Source organism: Procambarus clarkii, chromosome 22, assembly GCF_040958095.1.
Source record: "Procambarus clarkii isolate CNS0578487 chromosome 22, FALCON_Pclarkii_2.0, whole genome shotgun sequence".
In the NCBI taxonomy this organism is placed as follows: domain Eukaryota; kingdom Metazoa; phylum Arthropoda; class Malacostraca; order Decapoda; family Cambaridae; genus Procambarus; species Procambarus clarkii.
The window spans coordinates 15,354,696-15,375,409 of record NC_091171.1 but is presented as its reverse complement, the minus strand read 5'-3'; the positions used below and the strand labels follow the sequence as shown (position 1 = coordinate 15,375,409).

The following is a 20,714-nucleotide window of genomic DNA, read 5'->3' as shown; positions in this document are numbered from 1 at the left end:
AGCAGTGCCAATGCAGGCATTCAACAGGATATTTTTGAACACCTGAGCCAGGATCTCAAAATGAAGGACAGTGTGTGCCAGTCCAAGTGGGATAAAAGTAACTTGGGAATCCAGAGCCAACTCAGTGGCAATGGATGTATGCATCATGAAGGCGGGTATGTTTGTGACAAAGGTAAAAATACTTGGGTTACGTAGTGGGGCCAAACAAATTCTGGAACATAGCAATGGTAGCAGGAACCAAACATGTCCAAGTGCAGTGATGGTGCTGGGTAGCCCCAAGGAGGAGGGACAAATGGCACAGTTGTCATGATGGAAGACGGAGCCACACCAGGGAATGAGGTATACATCACCACAGATTTGAGGCTCAACCTAGCCACTGAAGTGCGAGGGGAATGGAGAAAGTAGGGGTAGTTGGAGATGAAGTCTGGTTTGGGCCCAATGTAACTGGGGCTATGGAGCCTGTCCTTTCATTACAATCTGACTGGGGGGGGGGGGGGCTAGTTGCCCACCCTTAAGAGTCTGAGGAGAAATAAGATCAGAAGTTAACATAAAAAAAAGTAACAGATAATGTCTTCGCTGTCCAGCACCATGGAGCCCACATGGAAAAGCGACCTCGGGGGTAACCAGAGCATCATATGCGAGTCACCATTGCAGGGCCGAAAGGTATCCCAGGGACCAATAGGGGTACTAACCCTACAATGCCCACTTGACCCCATAGATATGACTAGTTAGACATGTTAGCCCCATGTCTAACTAGGTGGGGCTAACCAGATGAGCCAATTGGTTCAAGTGGGTTGCACTGAACCCCCCCTCTATAGTTTTACTCCATTCCCTCAAACAAAAATGTCCCTTCCCTGCTTCCCAAGGGCCACAACTACTGGGTACTCAACTCCCAGATGAAGAAACATAAGGGCATGCACAGGTCTATTCACGGCCAACATATGGTGACATATTTTGCTTTTGCAATGCCACAGCAGGCAGGAGAGGTGAGCAAGAGCTACCCCTTCCTACCTGTGGGTGGTGCACAAGAGCCCTTCGCCTCATTCAGGCACCGTCAATTGAGGGGGCTCTACCTTACTAAGTTTTGCACTAATTCTTTCAATGACACTATCACCTGGTATCAACAAGATCCTTATTGTTATTAGGCCATGTTATATTTTATAGGTCACAAATTACATGCACTGTGGTATGGATAAAATTACTATTAGTTTTGGAAGCATCATGTATTTTCTTATAATATATACAGACACAGAATTTTTTGTAACATTACAAACACAGAGACCCATACAAAAATGCATCCTCACTCGTCTGAATCACTGAGTGGAATTCACAAATATCAACGTGAGGAGACATCCAACTGGACACTACGCACGAGCATAAAACATCTGGGAGGGTGGTGTTTGCACTGGTGCCCAGGTCTTGAAGGGCAGTGTGATTGCACTTTTTATAACAAGACCTACATATCTTGTCATTATGTACTTTAAATATGGAAATGATCTACCCATGTAGTAGTATACAGTAAGATGCCATGTATTATCAAGGTGGGTGGTAAATGCAATCTTGATATGCCTGGATCATACCACATGTTTGTAACGCCGCTAATACTTATGACTTTCTTCTTTTATTTACCTGGAATTTCTAAACAGAGGAGGATTAAGGGACATGAATGAATCTACAACATGGAAAAAGGCTGAAAAGCTTAATATAGGTAATAAAAGAAATACAGATAGATAAAGGTGAAATAAGATTTAAAAAAAAAAAAAAATCAGTGAAAGCTGCAGAGATTAAAAGTTGTTTAATAGGAAAGATGCACCGCAGAGTACAGTTCAAGATGATCTGTGGAATTATGTACATAAATAAGATCAACTTGCAATGAAAAGCCATAGCTAAAGAAATTGAAAAAGAACAGGATTATGTAAATATTAACATTGGACCAGTAAAAAACTTTATAATATGGCAGTTGGGAAAAGAAATTAACAATGAATGAAATGACAGCACAAACAGTGCCGAGATGAGAGAGTAAAGATAAGTGGGGGGAGAAGAGTGGAGGCGGGGGAGGTTGTAGATAACATGAAATCTGAATAAAGACTATCATGAAAGGAAAGGGTTACATAAAGAGGTAGATCTAGGGTAAATACCTTGCAATAACAAAAGTCACACTGAACACTAAGGATGATCCTAGAGCTGAGACCTGTAATTGAGAAGCGTGTGCACGATGGAATACAGCAATACCTCACCAGCTGCAGAGACTGTCTTACACATCTCCTGCCCAGTATACCAGACCTACACTCACCTTACCAACCACACAAGGCAGTTAACTCACTAGGCATGCCTAAGTCACATCCTACAACATTGTTGATTGCATTATTTAACTAAATATAATTTGCTTTTGTTGAAAAAAGCTACATCTGATACAAAGGTGGTGGGTAACCTCAGTGACTGTAATAAGTTAATAACAACACACATGGTATATCATATTACACAGTTTAAAAAAAAACTTACTCTTACCAGGGGTTATCAATTTGTTTTTTGTTTTGTTTTGAAATGCCATATATAGGACAGGAAAGTGGATGACTGTGGGAACATGTGAAATGTAGCATCCAAGAGAAACAGACGGCCCTCTCACTTATATGCTGTGATGTTAAATGACTACAATTTGTAAGGGAACACATGAAGGTAAAGATCAAAATTTTGTCCTTGAAACATGACCAATAATGGACCATAATTATTTTTTGTTATAGAAGAATTCCTGCAGACCTTACAGGTAATATGACCAAGATTCAACTGAGTCACACTCAAGGATCAGTATCACTGATTACCACAAATATTAATTAAAATTATATTGGAGATACAAAAGTCAATAAAGCAACCATTTAAAAATGATATTGATGCAACTTTGTCAAAGAAAAAAAAAAAGCATAATTCATATGATGTTATGAACCATTAGACAACTAAAAACCAATGTTAGGGATGCAAATCTGAAACAATGGCTAAATCACAATATGATAGACAGTAGGAATAATATCACGTGTACATAAAATACCATGTACAATATTTGACAGTGTATATGTAATAAAAGTCAGAAATCAATGAAACTATTCCATGGAGGCAAGAAAGAGCAAGACTGGAACTAGACATACTGCACGCACACGCGCGCACACGCACACGCGCACGCACACACACACGCGCACACACACACACACACACACCTGTTGATTGACGGTTGAGAGGCGGGACCAAAGAGCCAGAGCTCAACCCCCGCAAACACAACTAGGTGAGTACACACACACACACACACACACACACACACACACACACACACACACACACACACACACACGCACACACACACACACACACACACACACGTGATGATGGTGTATACCTAGTCCATGACCCAGGAACATCTCGGCAGCTAACACATTTGCTCTCAATGGCATAAATTATCATATCTAACTACAAATTAATTTAGATTAAATATGAAATTTGATGGTAGGTAGATTCTTCATGCTACACTTTCTTATTTTCACAATTAAATTTCCATATACAAGTATCTGAGGAAAGAAAAATAAGTCATGGCTATTTATGATTCTTTAGGGACTACAACCCATCTCATACATACATATACATACATTCAAATACTTAATCCTCTCTCTGTAGCACACAAACTAACAATTTAATACTGCTTTCTCTCATATTTCAAATTCAAGCTTGCAATTTTATGTAAGTGCCGACTCTACAAGAGATTTAATAACAGCTGCTGAACAAAAACCTGTTTTATTTGATAAATAAGGTTTTTGGCCAATGCAACCAGTTTACATTTTGTTAAGAGGTAACTTTATGGGTTGCATTAATTTTTTTTTTGTTTCCAACAACTTGATAATGTCCCTAAAAACATAATCCCTATACTTTACACTGTTGGAAACATTGTTATATTCTCTGACTGTATAAACTTGAGCATTAAAACAATGGTACATTGCCTTGAATTACCGCTACATAACAAAATTATAAAAAACAAAAACAAAACGTTACACAATTCACGCACTCATTAAAAGGTTGGAATGATGCAACATACAAACAACTTGCCTAGGCCTACCTAAAGGCTGAGAATGTCTGCAATGAAGCCGACCAGGAATCATGGTAGGTAAAACCAATGATGCTGCTGGGTCAGAAAAGTTCTTGGGAAAATGAATACCTTCTTGACACTCATACTCTCAGACAAATGTCAACAAGAGAACGAATTCAGCTTTGTCATTATTAAGACTCTAGAAGAAAATAAAAGTAAACGGTTATCCTGTTACAGAATTAATTAAAAGAAGCACAAAATTGTAAAATTCATGTTAAAAGACTGAAAACTTTCGTGTTCATTTTCCCAGCACAGGCTAATTTATGAAATATATTGCCCCTTGTAGTGACCTTACAAGGGAGTGAAAGCATTTTTTTAAGCAGAGGCCTCTTGGGGAGCAAGTGGCTTAGCAAACTCAAACAATTTCGCCTCTCCAATAGGAAGTGATATTATCAAAATAAATTTTTAAATTTTATGGTGCCCAATATTGTTTATTGTGTATTTTAAAGCAAGGTCCATGTATAACTGGTTGCAAGGCATCCATTGAAGTAGCCATATTGAACATTGCACTTGTTAAATGATTCTGATAACTCCTAATGCATGAAAGCAGATATAAATACTGCTGCAATTTCTGGCACCATAACCAGATTATGCCTAAGGGTATAAGTCTTGAAATTAAGAATTTATTGCCACTTGGTTAAGCTATAATTAAGAATTTTGTGCTAAGCCACATACAAAGTTGTTGACATTTTACACAAATACACTAAGGACCTCATGCTTAACCTTTTAAGTCAGTGCAAAGTAGGCCCTCATGATCTGACATATTTGTGAAAGTCAGCAACTATGAGCCATACTTCTATCCATAAAAATTATTTAAAAATCTAGGATAAAATGTATAATGACAGAGATAAGGACATGATAAATAATAATAAAGATCAAATCAAATGAAATGAAATTAAAAAGAATATTATCCACTCATGGGCAGAGAGATTAATTATAAATAATAGAGTTTCTCTTACTGATGAGGATTACTTGACCTCTATCTGACTAGGGAAAAACTTCCTGGGCATTGTCTCCATTCTTTCAAAACCAGCCAATTTACTGGTGATCATTATGAAAACATGTAGCATGAGTCTTATGTATTATAAGTCTTTAAAATACATGGAACATGAGCCTGAGAGTGGATTTGTCTCAAAGGTTCATAATGACTGACCATGCCACAAATAAGAATTATATATTTATACAAAGTCAGAAGGTAACTTACATGGGACAAGACCAGAGATTTATGAGCAGCAGATGAAAATTACACAATATGGCAGACTTCCCTACTAATAATGAATAAACATGAACCTTCCTGGCTTACAACTACTGGCTCCAATTCACTGATCTCATTACATGATATTGAGCAAAGAGGCTTCTCTACTTTCAACCGAGACCATCAGACTTTGCTTCCCTTCCAGTGCAGAGAAGACAGAATACTGTACTAGGGTTTGCCTATATTGGAGGAAATTTGAATGGCTTTCACTTTACCTTGTGGAATTCTCCTGAGATTGTGATCAATATGCTAAAGATTAGAAAATTAGTGAAAGGCGAATCTGTGCTTGCAGTGATCAACGACAGAATCCCAAGCGTTTAGTTCCTGTGTTTCACTGATTTATATGAATTTCTGGGCAGCAAACTTAAAACAGTTGCACCCAAATGACTATTTGACAAGACCAACATATATGAAGCGAACAGTAAATGTAGAAGGATGGGCGTATTAAGACGTTCTTTTCCTGCCAAATGAGGAAAATGTCCTAGACATACCATCTTCCAGAGCTTACACTTACTGGTCTCTAAGTTCACTTACATTATATACATGAGAGAAAGTCAGCCATGTCTACAGCAGTTACTTGACAGATATATTTATATTTTATGAAATTAAAAATTCAGATAAAAGTATTAAACATTACCAAATGCTGAATTCTGATCATTTACCTATCTTGCAAGCAGCAGGCATTATTTGAGGTGGAAGTTTGTGTTAACTCAACCAATCTTGCTCACCAAAGAAACTCCAATCCAACTTCTTTTAATGGGAGATAGGGATTCTAAAGCACACTGGCATTGTGGCCACAAGAGCACCTTTGGGGCCCGGGCATCTACGGAAAATTTCCGGCCGTACATGGACCAGACTTTGGAACTCCTAACCATTATCTGGTTATACAACAAATAAATATGAAGGTGACATTAGTATTTCATAAATAAGGCTAATTACATATTATAAAGAGCTCAAATTTATATTCATACCTGGAAAACAATATAGCCTAGAGAGAATAAGGTTGTCAAATGTTTACAGCTCCTACAGCTAGCTAGGGATCAACCAGTTACTCAGTGGTTAGATTGGAGGGATAAGGAAAGCATGGATGATGAAACGTTGAATTCTTCTGGCCATCGTTCGCTTGAAGATTCCACTAGTTGCAGAGCACTGAAAAAATAAAAATTGTATGAAGTTATCAACAAAGTTATCTGATACATAGTTATCTATACACCAACTTGATTATTTTACATGAATAGTAATAATAATGAAATCTTCAAAGAAGAACATTGGCTGATAATAACTGTTCTTTTTATATTGAATATTCACACCTCACACATCATATTTCTTCCATGACAGTTTTTAGTCTTTTAAAATTTATATTTTTAATTTAATTCTGGTTATCAAACTTTGTCTTGTTCCCTTAAAAGGATTTAAAGAAATAAGCATCCTCAATCTATATCTGACTTATAAAAGTAATAACAACATATACAGTAAAGAAACACAGGACAAATCTAGAATGCAAGCTCTTGGAATAAAATAAACCCAGCATTGAATGTAATGAAATGCCTCTTTCTAGGTGGGCCTCGGTGGCTCCTTGTAGCTAGCTACCTCGCTGAGATTGCTCCATGCAAATGAGTCACATCAGACACAGGAGATCTGTTTGGCCTACTGGGGAGCAGAGCCAAAACTTGGCCCCCCTTCCTCCCCTCACAGAGGTGGACAAAGCAAGTGACAATTTGTCACCATACAAGGAAAGCATCCAGAAAATCAATGAAGCTTTATAGACAAATGTCCATAAAGGTCAAGGTCACGAATAAGACCTCATTTAAAATATCAACTTCTAGTTTCATCTCCATTAGTGCAACAATATCTGGTGTATTAAGCTGTATTATATCATTTAACTTCAATATTTTTTATCTCACTCCATCAACGTTAGTATATACAATTTTTGGAAACATATTCCCTCACCCTTTGTCCTTTACTCTCCTTTCTTTAGTATTTTTGCCACTTTTTTTTTGTACCAGTTCACAGTCTTCCTGGTGCTTATCACCTTGTAGATAACAAAAAATTATTTTTCATCATTACTACTCTCATTTTAACGTTTTGCTTCAATGAGGATCAATCTCAACTTCTCTGTCTTCCCTTAATAGATCTCTGTTTTAACGACAATAATTTCCCATCCTCATCACTTTGTAATTTCCCTAATATTCCTTAGTACTACGTTGATCAGGATGATCAGGATGATTCCTGATCATCTATTTAGGATGATCCTTGGGGTAGATCTTTTTCTTTTTCAAACCTACTAATTCTTTAGTAGTCACATACATTATATTTAGTTGTAAGACCTTCCACAACACTTCCACTAGCTCACCAATTTTATCTACTAATTTTACTTCTTCTGTGGGCCCTTTCTAACCTAGATGTTATTCCTTTTTCTTTGCCACTAAAAATTGTTAGGGATTTACTTTGATCAACCGAGCTTTGCACCAGCTTTGGGTTTGATGCTGGTTCCTTTCTGACTTCCAGTCTGATTCCTGCATGGGCCCTAAGCCTCTGGCTGGTCCACTAAGTGTTGCTTGTTTCTGTTTTACTTGGGCGGAGTATGAGTATTTATGACTCGTATGGTCGCTTTAGTAAGATTTTGTCCCAAGTGTTTAACAACTTCTGCTCTGTTGAATCTAAGTTAAAATCTTAATGGGTTTCTAACTGTGCACTGTGTTAGAAATGTTCCAGTGGTCTGTCAGGCATTTCTCCACAGTGCTGACATTTCCTCTCATCTTCCAGAACCTGTAAGCCTATTTCCCATGCATATGGGTATCCAAGCCTGATGTGATGTAATTGTACTTCTGTTGTTCTACTTCTCCCTTTCATCAACATAAGTAGTTCGTACTTAATTGAATTCTTGTACCAACTCACAGATCCTGATGTTGCAACTGCTGTGTTATGGTCACTATACATCTTTTGCATTGCTCTGTTTCTAATTACTTTCTTAATCTGTGATAAACTCTGTGGTATGTAAATGTCTACATTTCTTCTCTTAGTTGCAAGTTTTGCAGCTTCGTCTGCAATGTCATTTCCTATTATTCCCACATGACTTGGCACCCAGTTGATAAGTACCCGTCGGCCTTGTCGTTTGAGTGTTTGCATTGATGATATGACATTTGTGATCAGATGGATGTTATCACACATGGTTGCAAGGTTTCAATGGCAGTTCTCAAATCTGTATGTATGATAACAAGTTGTCGGTGTTCAGCATGAGCATGTGCTCGGTCCGGCGTGGAGTGAGGCCTGTAAGGCGGATGAGGGCAGGAAGGAAAAGGAGAGGTTATCTTGAGATTCTTGAGGTTATCTTGAGATGATTTCGGGGCTTTAGTGTCCCCGCGGCCCGGTCCTCGACCAGGCCTCCACCCCCAGGAAGCAGCCCGTGACAGCTGACTAATTCCCAGGTACCTATTTACTACTAGGTAACAGGGGCATTCAGGGTGAAAGAAACTTTGCCCATTTGTTTGTGCCTCGTGCGGGAATCGAACCCGCGCCACAGAATTACGAGTCCTGCGCGCTATCCACCAGGCTACGAGGCCCACCAAGTGACAATTTAGGCGACGAGTATGGGGTGGGATGTTCCTGGATGGGAAAGGGACGGGGGGGGGGGGGGGGGGGGGGCCTGTTAAGGTGGAGCGCCAAAAACGGACCTTCGGCCCCAAAAGGCGGGTGATGTCTGTGCTTTTCTGGTTGCTGCAGTTTCTGGCTTCCTTTACTGCTTATTTAATATTTCTTTATCTCTAGCCACTTGTGCAAAGGTAAGCTGCATATCTTACTTGTTATTTTCTATTCTCTGTGTAACCAGCCCCATCTTTACTGACAAAATCTTTTTTCCTGTTAAATTTTCCTGCCTAACTTATTGCATCTAGATTCCATTAAACTACTTCAAAAGCCATTTCTAAAACTTTATTTTTCTTCTCCACAACTTTTTCATTAGCTTCCCAGTCTTCCTGGTCTTATTTGGGGGGGGGGGGGAACTTTGATGCTCTGGAACGTGGTAGAAGCCAAATTCTATACTGCCCAACTTGCATGTTGAAATATTGGCCCAGTCATTGGATTCAGTATAGATCCTGACCCTCTTGTCTGCTTCCCCTATCTTGCCTCAACTGCAGGAGGCAGTTGTGCAGTTCTTGTCTGCTGCAGCTGATGCTTACCAGCTTATTTTGGATCTTCTGTTCTCTGAGGGCCTTTGTTCTTGTTCTTAAAGGCAGTCTGGCAGGGTTGGGGGCATTGTCTGTTGTTGGTTGAGGAAGACCTTTGGTGGCGTCTGATTTTGGATCACATGTGCCTCCTATTAGTGTTTGTTTGAGTTTGGGACCAGGAGTTTGCTAGCTCCAGGTCCCAAAATCTGTGGGTTTTTGGGTAATCTCTCTCAGCCTGCAGTTAGATTTCCTGCCCCCCCACCCGCACTCATTGAGGTCGGGATTTTCTGGGCAGTCTTCTTTCCCTCGCCTACATCCAGTCATTTCGAAGTGGGTTGTTTCCTATGTGGTTGAAATGACTGCATCACTTTGGTAGGTATCCCGTCCCTTCCCGGTCCTAAGACGCAACTTGGTGGAGCTCCAGTTCATCCTCAATCTTTCGAGGCTAAACTGCTACATCATTTGCCTAAATTTCTGGATAACAACTTTAACTCAAGTTGTCCTCGTCTTGGAGACAGGTGCTTGGATGATCTGAACCTCCAGGATGCATATTGGCAGGTCTATATATCCAAGGTTCAGGTATTGGCTACATTTCATAGTGGAGTGTCAGGCTTACAGCTTTCGGGTTTTCCCTTTTGGCTTAACCCTTAAACTGCGCATGGCATATATATACGCACTGAGTAACATGTCCCATGGTGCGCATGGCGTATATATACGCCATAGGGTGCCAGGCCTGATTCAAATGGCCTGCGGCTACACGGGGTTCACAGTAGCTTCCTCAGGGCTCTTGTAAACAGATGCCATTTTAAAAAAAAATCGTGGGCAATATTCTCAGGTGTGAGAGGCACAGTACTGTTGGAGCAACCAAGGCCGGCGCACGCAGCATGAGAGAACAGCATTGCTGTTCAGCTTGTGACCACAGCATCGCCGAAAAATGTCAAAATAAATATATAATTGTTATTATTTAGCGATGACAATATTACAGATGACCCATGATTGTGATATAAATAACCAGGGTTGTGATAATAGCAGGATTATTGTAATAATTAGCGCTGTGGGAGGAGTGATGCTGAGAGATGGAGGGAGACAGCATCGTTTACTGACTGTGTGGCTAGCTGTTATTGTTTGCATTCACCATACCAGGTCAGTGGTTCTCTATGGTGAACACAAATGTAGATACTTATATATAATGTGTGTATTAGTGTAATAACAGCAAAAGGATTATGCTGGGAGGAGCCATATGGGTGACGGAGGTGACGTCGTCTGCACGATTTGTCTAGCTGTTTAGAGGGTGGCCACTATGCTCTTTGGGCGCACTACAAGCTTAGGTGTACAGTTACGGTGCATAAAACATGTAGATATTTATATATAATATGTGTATATAGGGTAATAACACTGCAAAAGGTATTGTTGGGGAAGGAAGTTTAGTGCGTGTGACCTTGAAAGAGTGAGGGAGCCGCCAGCCGCCATCTGTGTATAGCGACGACTCTTAGTGCCTGAACTAACTATATCAGCTTAGCTGTACAGTTGTGGTGAACAAAATATATACATACTTATATATAACGTCTGTATATAGTGTAATAACACCACAAATGGTGTTAGGTCCACAAAGGGAGCCGGTCGGCCGAGCGGACAGCACGCTGGACTTGTGATCCTGTGGTCCCGGGTTCAATCCCAGGCGCCGGCGAGAAACAATGGGCAGAGTTTCTTTCACCCTATGCCCCCTGTTACCTAGCAGTAAAATAGGAACCTGGGTGTTAGTCAGCTGTCACGGGCTGCTTCCTGAGGGTGGAGGCCTGGTCGAGGACCGGGCCGCGGGGACACTAAAAAGCCCCGAAATCATCTCAAGATAACCTCAAGATGGTATTGTTGGGGGAGAAAGTTTAGTGCGTGTGTTGAGGGAGTGGCAGCGAGTGGCTGGCTGGTGTGTGGCGGTAACTCTTCGTTGCTTTTCGACTCTCAATACCAACTTAGTGGTTCGTTATGGTGACCAAAACATGCAGATACTTATATATAACCTTTGTATAGAGTGTAATAGCAGCAAAACTATTTGTTTATTGTTTTATAAACATAATAATTGAATCACTAATATGCACATCATACTTTTGAGTATAGCGATTATTCACCACTTTTATTATATAAATATATTACAATACACACTATTGAATAATATTACTGCAAAAAAACTAAGACAAAATCAATCGGAGACATTGAAACAATTAGGTAATAATATCTTTGTGGCAACTCCCATCTGTCAGTGCGGGTGACGCTGACCGGGTCTGACGACCGCTCTGTCAACGCCCACTTTTTGCCAGACTTCCTCGGTCAATTGCGCCCAAAATATGTCACCTACGATTTTTTTTTTCCGTGCTCAGGGGACACAAATTAACATGTTTAGAAGACGAAAAAAAATTTTGAATTTTGTTTTTCTTGCGCACAGGGGTGTAAATGTCCCAAGGACCCCTGAGCAGTGTAAGGGTTAAATCTGACTCCCTAGGGCTTTACCAGGTTGGCTTGAATCGTAGTGGCTCATCTTTGTTGAGGGTTCGTGTTCTGATTTAAGTCAACAACTGGCTGGTATTGGCTCCCAGTCGGTCCGTATGTCTGTTATCCAGGAATCTGGCTCTTTCTCTGATTGACAGGTTCGGGTTCCTGGGGAACTTGCATCAGTCCCAGTTGGTTACATTGCAGGTTTGGACTTGGCTGGGTCTTGGGTGGGATTCTCAACTGGAACTGCTTTCCCTTCCTCCAGCTGCTTTGTTCCAGCTGCAACAACACTGTCTATTAGTGTTGTGGCAGCCCCAGGTCATTCAGTAGTTGCTCTAACAGTTGTGTGGGAGCCCGAACTTTGCCTGCATGGTTTATCCTGAGCAGGGTGTGGCATCGGAGCCTGTTCTGATTTCTCCTGTGTCATGATTTTTGCCGCCACTCTGACAATTGGGTTTAGACTCTGTTGAGCCTTTGCTGGCTGTTGCTTTGTCAGCTTCTGCTCTGAAAGGTGAAGTCAGTATCGAGCAGTACTCAAGGCAGGACAGCACCAGTGATTTAAATAATACAACCATTGTGATGGGATCCCTGGATTTGAAGGTTCTCGTAATCTATCCTAACATTTTTCTGGCTATATTTGCTTGGTTATACTCCATAAACATTAGGTCATCAGACATCATTATTCCCAGATCCTTTACATGCTGCTTTCCTACTATGGGCAAACTTGTGTTTTGTTCCCTGTATTTTGTTTAAGGTCTTCATTTTTACTATACCCAAGTACCTGGAATTTACCACTGTTAAACATCATGTTATTGTCTGCTAACCAGTCAAAAAACTTTTTAATATCTGCTTCTAGTTTATCAATTTTTTCAACAGAAGTAATTGTCATGCTGATTTTTGTGTCATCTACAAAAGATGATACGAAGCTGCGACTTGTATTTTTGTCTATATCTGATATGAGAATAAGAAAAAGAAGGGGTGCAAGGACTGTACCCCGAGGTACAGAGATTTTAATTGAGCTTGAACTCGATATTATTTGGTTGACTGTTACTCTGTATTCTGTTCAACAAAAAATTGAGTATCCACAGTCCTACTTTACCTGTTATTTCCATAGACCTCATTTTGTGTGCTATCACTCCATGGTTACATTTATGAAATGTGACCAAGGACTTCACAAATGCCTTTGCGAAGTCCTTGTATACCATATCTGCATTTTGTTTTTCTTCTAATGCCTCTGTAATTTTGTTGTAGTAGTCAAGTAGCTGTAAGAGGCATGAGCTTCCGGCTCTAAATACATTTTGGCCTGGGTTGTGGAGGTCATTAGTCTCCATGAAACCAGGTTTAATACCTGTAGTTTGCCTTGTATCTTATACCTCTCAGCTCAGGGGCTAGTCTGGTGGCATACCTCCAGTTTCATTTTGTGTTTAATGAGAGAAAAACTCCATGTTGGTGTTGCATATACCAGAATTGGTTTGACAAACAATATACAAGATTCTGAAAGACTAATTGTCCAAATTCCAAAAAGCAGTTCATATATTAACCAATATTCCATTTGCAGCTAATTATATTCTTTTGATGTGGGCTTCTGATGACAAGATGCGGTAATATCAACTCCCAAGTCTTTTTCTTTGTCCGATTCTAATAGGATTTCCTCTCCCATGTGATACCCTATGTCCCGTCTCTCAGTTCAAGCACTGGTACCCGTACAAGGCAACTATCAGTTGCATTGTTTTCAGTTTCTTTGTTTCTCTATGAGCACTATTTTGTTTGGCGAAGCCTTTATTTTCTGTGCAGTTTGCTTTGTGGTACATAAGACGTCTGATCATTACATATCCCTCATCCCTGCAAGACTGCCAGAATCTGGTCCTATGCTCTTGATAGGTGTATGGAAGTAATTAATACCAAGTTGCTTCTGATGGCTCTATTGGGAATGTGCTTTTAGCTCACAAGGGAGCCACTGAGGGTTCCACAACAAAAAAATAAAACTAAAACAAAACATTACGAAACTCTAAACACATTCCTATCGAGAAATCTTAGTTAATATTGAGCCCTTTCTTACCTAAATCCTAGCCTTGAGGATTCATTGTCAAATTCTTCTAGTTCTCGAGCTTGTTTCTCTTGCATCAGTCGTATCCGCTCATGTCGTTCATGCTGAAATCGTGCAGTTTCCTCTGTCATCTGCAAAATGTGCCATGAATTAACCTTCTATACTCAAATTTTACAAAATATATAAATATATAAACTGTCCTGGGTCAGGGAGGCCTCCTGTGAGAGGAGGCAGCACTCAGGAGCCTGTTGCACCAGTGCAAATTGCAACATATTACATTGCAACAGACGACCTGCTAGAGGCAATTAAAGCAACGTCAACCAGGACACTCACCCACATCCCAAAAGACTCTCGCCTATTTGCTGCCGGGAAATACACGGACCTCATCGGAAAAGTCAACAGAGGGTCAAATAACCTTGATGCACCTGATACTATCAAAGCCTGGCACAATCTGTTACTTTTGGCAATGCATGCTTAGGTGTACCATACAGAGGAGGCAAGACACTGGCCTCATCCGTCAATAAAGCAATTAGGGTTTTTTTAGGGCTGACAACCTAGTCCGCCTCCCCAAACACACCAAATACCGCCGAGGCAGACCAAGTACGACAATCAGCGACAACAGAAAATCAGGTACCCAAGTCAGCAAGAAAATTGAAGAGGGCAATACAGTCGGGGCACTCAGGTTGATCACAAGTGAGGACAAAATTTCGCCCAGGTATGAAACCACAGCCCAAGCACTGAGAGAAAAACACCCCTCAGGGCCGTAGGTGGACCTTCCCTGTAGGTCAGGGTCCCCCGTAACCAGGAACCTCTCGTCCTCCGGGAGTCAGAGGTTTATAAAGCTATCGTTTCATTTCCCCCGGGCTCCTCAGGAGGCTACACAGGGGTAAGACCTCAACATGTGAAGGAAATGGTGAACTCTGTTCACCATTTCCTTCACATGCTCCAGAAGCGCTCCTAACAGAAATCACAACGTTTGTCAACAACTGCCTGGCCGGGTTAATCCCTGATGAAATCAAACCATTCTTCTTTGGTGCATCCCTATGTGCCCTGAAAAAGAAGGGGGGGAGGGATCAGACCCATTGCCATTGGTAATACCCTTCGCCGCCTAGTTGCAAGGGCTGCTGTCAGGAGTATCCGAATGGAAGCAGCCACCATGCTGCAACCAAACCAGCTGGGGTTTGGAGTCCCCCAAGGCTGTGAAGCAGCGGCCCATGCTGCGCGAGCCTACATTAGCTCTCTTACTGAAGATCAGGCAGTAGTAAAATTAGATTTTAAAAATGATTTCAACTCAGTCAAAAGGGAAGCTGTCCTATCTTGAGATTATCTTGACATGATTTCGGGGCTTTAGTGTCCCCGCGGCCCGGTCCTCGACCAGGCCTCCACCCACAGGAAGCAGCCCGTGACAGCTGACTAACACCCAGGTACCTATTTTACTGCTAGGTAACAGGGGCATAGGGTGAAAGAAACTCTGCCCATTGTTTCTCGCCGGTGCCTGGGATCGAACCCAGGACCACAGAATCACAAGTCTAGTGTGCTGTCCGCTCGGCCGACCGGCTCCCCTACTGCAGTCCAGGAACATTGCCCAAGCATTCACCCGTTTGTGTCAGCAGGCTACAGCAAAGACTCAACCCTCCTGTTTGGCAAACATGAAGTCACCTCAGCAGAGGGAATTCAACAGGGAGACCCACTTGCACTCTTCCTCTTTTGCATAGCGGTTCGAGAAATTACAACCAGACTGTCCAGTGAGCTCAACATCTGATTCCTGGATGATGACACTCTGGCAGATACACAAGACTCCCTGCTGGAAGACCTACAGCTGGTGAAGACACGGGGGGAGTCCATGAGTCTCGTTCTTAACCCCTCCAAGTGCGAAATTATTGCAACCAGTGAGGTAATTATTAGAGCAGTGAAATCAGTTTTACCAGAAGCCTCAGTCATTAAACCCACCAACAGCACATTACTTGGAGCACCTCTGGGCCACAATGCCATTGCTGCAGTCCTTGACGAAAAGTTTAGAGACCTAAAGAGGATGGAAGCGAAAATAGGGCACTTGGACTCCCATGATGCCCTCTATCTTCTCACAAAGTGCCTTACCTTGCCCAGGCTAACATACTTCTTAAGGTGTTCACCCACTTTTGGCAACCCACTTCTAAATCAATATGATGAGCTCCTCAGGTCAACATTCAGGAAAGCGCTCAACCTAGATTTAGATGACAGTCAGTGGGACCAAGCAACACTCCCAGTGAGATTTGGAGGGAAAGGCATACGAAAGGTAACTGAGGTAGCACTTCCAGCATTCTTATCCTCATGTACAGCAGCTAACGAATTGGTAGGGCAGATCCTACCAGAGCGTATGAGACAGACAGCGGAACTCATGATCAAACGTTCATCGAAGCAACCAGATAATGGGACACCATTGCACACCCTCAACCCTGACCACAAGTCCCAAAAGACCACAAGCAGGCCCACTGGGCCTGCTTGTTTTCCCCATAATGGAAAAAACTGTCACAGCAATGACTGACAACGCTGACACTGAAAACAAAGCCCGCCTCCTAGCGGTAACAGCACCCCACGCCGGGGATTTTTTATTTGCTGTGCCCAATGCATTAGCTCTGGGAACTCGCCTCAGTCATGACGCTTCTTAGGGAAAATGTGCATTGAAGTTCCTGAAGGAATTGGGGGACAAATTGATCAGCGCTACAAAAGACCAGAGAGCAAAAAGTTCCTTGTTCTAGCGCCTCAGTGTTGCAATTCAGAGGGAATATGCCTGTTGCGTCTTGGACACTAGTCCAACTTCAGAGGAATTCAAAGAAGTGTCTGACTTGCAACAATGATCGAATCCGTCTGTGACATTCATCAATGTTTCCCATTGTCGTGTTTTTCAAGAGATCCATAACCGTTAAGCACTTTTTGTATTATTTTTGTATCAACCCATGTATATCTTGTAACCATCAAATACATAATAAAGAACAAAAAAAAAGGAAGGGGGTGGTAGGAGAAAAGCACACAGAAACTGTATTGGAGGGGATCTAAACATTCCCTCTAATGAGTTATGCGTGGTTTTGCTCCAAGGCTATGGGTCCCCCTTCTTCCAGCCAGTGGTGGTACTCCCTTCCAATAAAATAAAATAAAATAAATAAATAAATATATATATATATATATATATATATATATATATATATATATATATATATATATATATATATATATATATATATAATATATAATATATAATATATATATAATATATAAATATATAAAATATATAAATATATAAAATATATAAAATATATAAAATATATAAAATATATAAAATATATAAAATATATAAAATATATAAAATATATAAAATATATAAAATATATAAAATATATAAAATATATAAAATATATAAAATAAATAAATAAATAAATAAATAAATAAATAAATAAAATAAATAAAATATATAAATAAAATAAATAAAATATATAAATAAAATATATAAAAAAAATAAATAAAATATATAAATAAAATAAATAAAATATATAAATAAAATAAATAAAATATATAAATAAAATATATAAATAAAATAAATAAAATAAATAAAATAAATAAAATAAATAAAATAAATAAATAAATAAAGTTGAATGTAATGAAACACCATTTTCTGGGCGAGCCCCAAAGGCTCCCTGGTGTTATCGGTCTAATATTCAATTCATTAGACCAGGGCATTAGTCATAAGAGTTCAGCCTACCAGAGACCACGAGTCATAACCTGGCCCCCTTCAGAGAGGCGCCGGGAGCAATGGCCCTGGAAAACCTCCCCCGTGTTTGGGGGTTTTCCTTATCTGCCATTAACCGGGGTTAGGTATCCAGAAAGGTAGGCCTAACAACAGATCCCACATGCTAAGAAAATTGCAACCATAAACAGAACAGTGAGGCAGAACTCCATCTAATCCCAAGGAAACAATGAAACATGCAAACATCACACTCCGCTACATCGCTCGTTCGTGCTGATGAGTCAGAACTCCAACTAAGCCAACAGCAGGACCGGTGAAAGAGGTACAGGTAACCCCACCTCGACCAATCCTGCTGAAAGGTGTCCACTGCAAAGGCTCCACAATCGGGGAAGAGCCCCACATAAATCGGGAGGTGCCACGACCACGCCGACACGAAAAGGTCCACCCCCGGTAGTCTGTACGTCCGGCAAAGCCAACCAAAGGAGCCGGTATCGACAGTCCGTCCCATGACGGGGGAACGAATCGAGACAGGTCGTCCACCAGGACGTTGGACACTCCAAGGATATAAACTGCATGGAGAGCAAAACCCCAAGAACCAGCAGACAAGCCAATCGAAACGCCAAGCCCAAAAGGGTCAAGGACCGAAGGAACTTCCATGGTTCAGGCAATGAACCACCGAAGAACAATCTGAATGGAGCCGGATGGTCGAACTCGAACAACCCAAACCCTCTGAAGTGACAGCCAACCCTCCGCGAACACCCGCACCATGTTGTGAGCCTGATGGAAGGACAGGCCTCACCGCCCCTGGACAACCACGTGAGCACCAAGCCCCAGCCGAGAGACGACATCTCCGTGAACACATCAAGCGAGGGCTCGTGGAGGCGCCAAGACAATGAACCCAAAAAAACCTGAAGAAGCCGGCGGAAGTCAAACAATGATCGCGAGAGAGGCAGAAGGGGCATCCCTGAAAGAACCAAAACAAGACTCCAAAGCCAAACTTGACCCAGCAGGTAAACTAACACGGCTAATGTCAGACTCAGGCACAATCACTCGAGCAACTGCTGAGTGACCCGGGACCCCCCCTCCCTCAGAAACAGCTGAAGGCGGGACTGCAGATGAAGCAAAGCCTCTGGAGGGAGAGATATGGAAGCGGTCTGAGAGTCCCAAACAAGACCCAGCCAAGTCCGAACCTGGGATGGAACCAGATGGGACTCCCTCCACTTCACCAGGAACCCGAACCCGGTGAGCTGGAAAAGAACCACACACCTGGTGAGCAGACAAGCAGATTGGCTGGGAGCCCACACCAACCAAGCGTTCTGGTAGGCCACAACACAAAACTGTAGCAGACGCAGACAGGTCACCACGACCCCGGGTAAGATGCGTGAACACGCGAGGTGCCAGATTCAAGGCAAAAGGAAGTCAACAAAAGCAGCAAGTCGGACACCTCACCATGAACCAAAGCAGTCCCTGAATCCTGGAGGATGGAAACGTGCAATAAGTGCCCAAGAGGTCCAGGGACCCAACCCAGGTGCCTGGCCCCAACAGAAGCCGGACCCGAGACAGAACAGTCATCCGAAAGGAGGGGCAAGGAATCCAGGGGTTCAGAGCAAACAGAGCAAGCCTCTCAAGTCAACAGGGCGACCTGGGAAGGGACCGGCGCCTTCTTCAAGAAAAAAAAAATAAATAAAAGAATATAAATAAAAAATAAAAACAAGAAGCAAACTTTCGAGCAGATCGAGCACCACGCTGGCCAGACGAAGAAGGCACTGGAGGAGGCACTGGCACAAAAGCTGCACCAAAGGTCCACCTCGACAAACAGAAGTCGAAGCCCACGGCATGACCACAAAACACATTCAAAGACCCAAGAAGTAATGTCTGCAAGCCGGGAAGACCCAGGAACCCTAGAATAAGAAGCCCAGAGTGCACAGGAGGTAACCAAGGGCCTCCAGAACCCTCAAACGGGAGAGGGTTCTTCCCGAGAGGAAGAAAACCTCCGGAACAAAACCAAACAGCCCAAAAGTACCTGGAATCGAACTCTGTAAGAGCCCAAACCACCACAATTGCTGGCGGAATTGTGCCACAGAAAGGAAGGGCAAAACACATTACCCAGATTAACCACTTAACTGCGCCAACCGAGTATTCTCGGTCGGCGGGAAACTGCGCCAACCGAGAAAACTCTCTTGGATTTTTTGGTACCAATTCTAAATGTGTACGAGGTTGGTTGTGTACGAAATGGACTCTTAGGAAGTCCAGTGAGAAGCAGCCATCTTGGAAAAAATTCCCAAAATTCCCTAGGGCTGCTGGCTGGGTTAGTACTGAATGAGCAACCATGGGTGGATCACACGCCTCTGGCTCCCAAACACCTGTCTGACACGGTGTTGAAAGATAACGCTGTCGGTGAAATTCAAACCTTATTGTTTGAAGAACATAAGGGTCATAATATTGGTGAAGCTAGGTGCAATAAGGACCTAACACAAAGGTTGGATGCAAGTGATACAGCACCTACAAGGACGATACAGCGAGCGTATCCAGTTGTAGCTCTGAGCGTCACCCATGCAATCCTATGCTATCTCCAATTTATTTAGATGATACATAGATGAATCGTTTTCTGCGTTCAGTGATGATGCATCTGATACAAGTAACATAGATGAACAGTGTTAGCGGCTTCCATGGTGGTGTTTTCCATAGATATTTTCAAGAATACCTGAATCTCTTCCTAATTGATGGACACTCTTTGAGGCAAGCTGAATCACTTCCTGTGTGGGACCATACAAAGCGATCTTTACAAGACTACTTTACAAATTGATCTTTTGCTATAATCTTTTCAATACTACCTTATGCTTTACTAGCTTACCTTGAGGTTACCTTGAGGTGCTTCTGGGGCTTAGCGTCCCCGCGGCCCGGTCGTCGAC

General features: G+C 41.8%; 1 protein-coding gene across 12 annotated transcripts in view; it reads right to left on the bottom strand.

The window, feature by feature from the left end:
- Window positions 1-1,204: 1,204 nt before the first annotated feature.
- Window positions 1,205-20,714, bottom strand: part of Tao (Serine/threonine-protein kinase Tao) — a 185,353-nt gene continuing 165,843 nt past the window's right edge. For 11 of the 12 annotated variants that reach the window (XM_045741332.2, XM_045741355.2, XM_045741346.2 and 8 more), the window contains 2 exons: window positions 14,094-14,212; window positions 3,577-6,530 (listed from right to left, as the gene is read on the bottom strand). In XM_045741332.2, coding sequence (XP_045597288.1) covers window positions 6,434-6,530; window positions 14,094-14,212 — 216 coding nt within the window. In that variant the 3' untranslated portion in view covers window positions 3,577-6,433. Of the gene's footprint in view, window positions 6,531-14,093; window positions 14,213-20,714 lie in introns of all 12 variants that reach the window. The other variant, XM_069329487.1, reaches the window with a different exon arrangement.